We start from the raw sequence: 362 nt of genomic DNA on the forward strand, positions 1-362 counted from the left end.
CTGCATGGAGCCCGCAGGCTGCCAGCCCCTGGGGCTCGGCCATCTCCCCACGCTCAGCCATCTCCCTGTTTCTGACATCTGGAGGATGGTCACACCACCCTCTTCCTCATTGCTGCTCCCCCTTACCGGAGCAGGTGATGGTGCACAAGCCCGAACCCCTTAACGCTCACCTGTGTCCCACAGGCTACTTCATCCACGACACCCTTGACATCATCTTCAACCATCAGTCCCGCTCGTCTTGGGAGTACCTGGTGCACCACGCCATGGTGAGTACGGTCCTGGGGAGGCAAGGGGCCGGCACAGGGGGCTACCACACACCCCGGGGCTCAGCCCACGCAGGTTTCATGCACTACGGCGGGGGG

General features: G+C 63.3%; 1 protein-coding gene across 1 annotated transcript in view; it reads left to right on the plus strand.

The window, feature by feature from the left end:
- Positions 1 to 183: 183 nt before the first annotated feature.
- Positions 184 to 362, plus strand: part of TLCD1 (TLC domain containing 1) — a gene marked incomplete at its 5' end in the record, with an annotated part of 1,294 nt that continues 1,115 nt past the window's right edge. The window contains one exon of the mRNA XM_009706177.1: positions 184 to 266. Coding sequence (XP_009704479.1) covers positions 184 to 266 — 83 coding nt within the window. The remainder of the gene's footprint in view (positions 267 to 362) is intronic.

This window comes from Cariama cristata, unplaced genomic scaffold, assembly GCF_000690535.1.
Source record: "Cariama cristata isolate BGI_N322 unplaced genomic scaffold, ASM69053v1 scaffold24158, whole genome shotgun sequence".
Classification (NCBI taxonomy): Eukaryota; Metazoa; Chordata; class Aves; order Cariamiformes; family Cariamidae; genus Cariama; species Cariama cristata.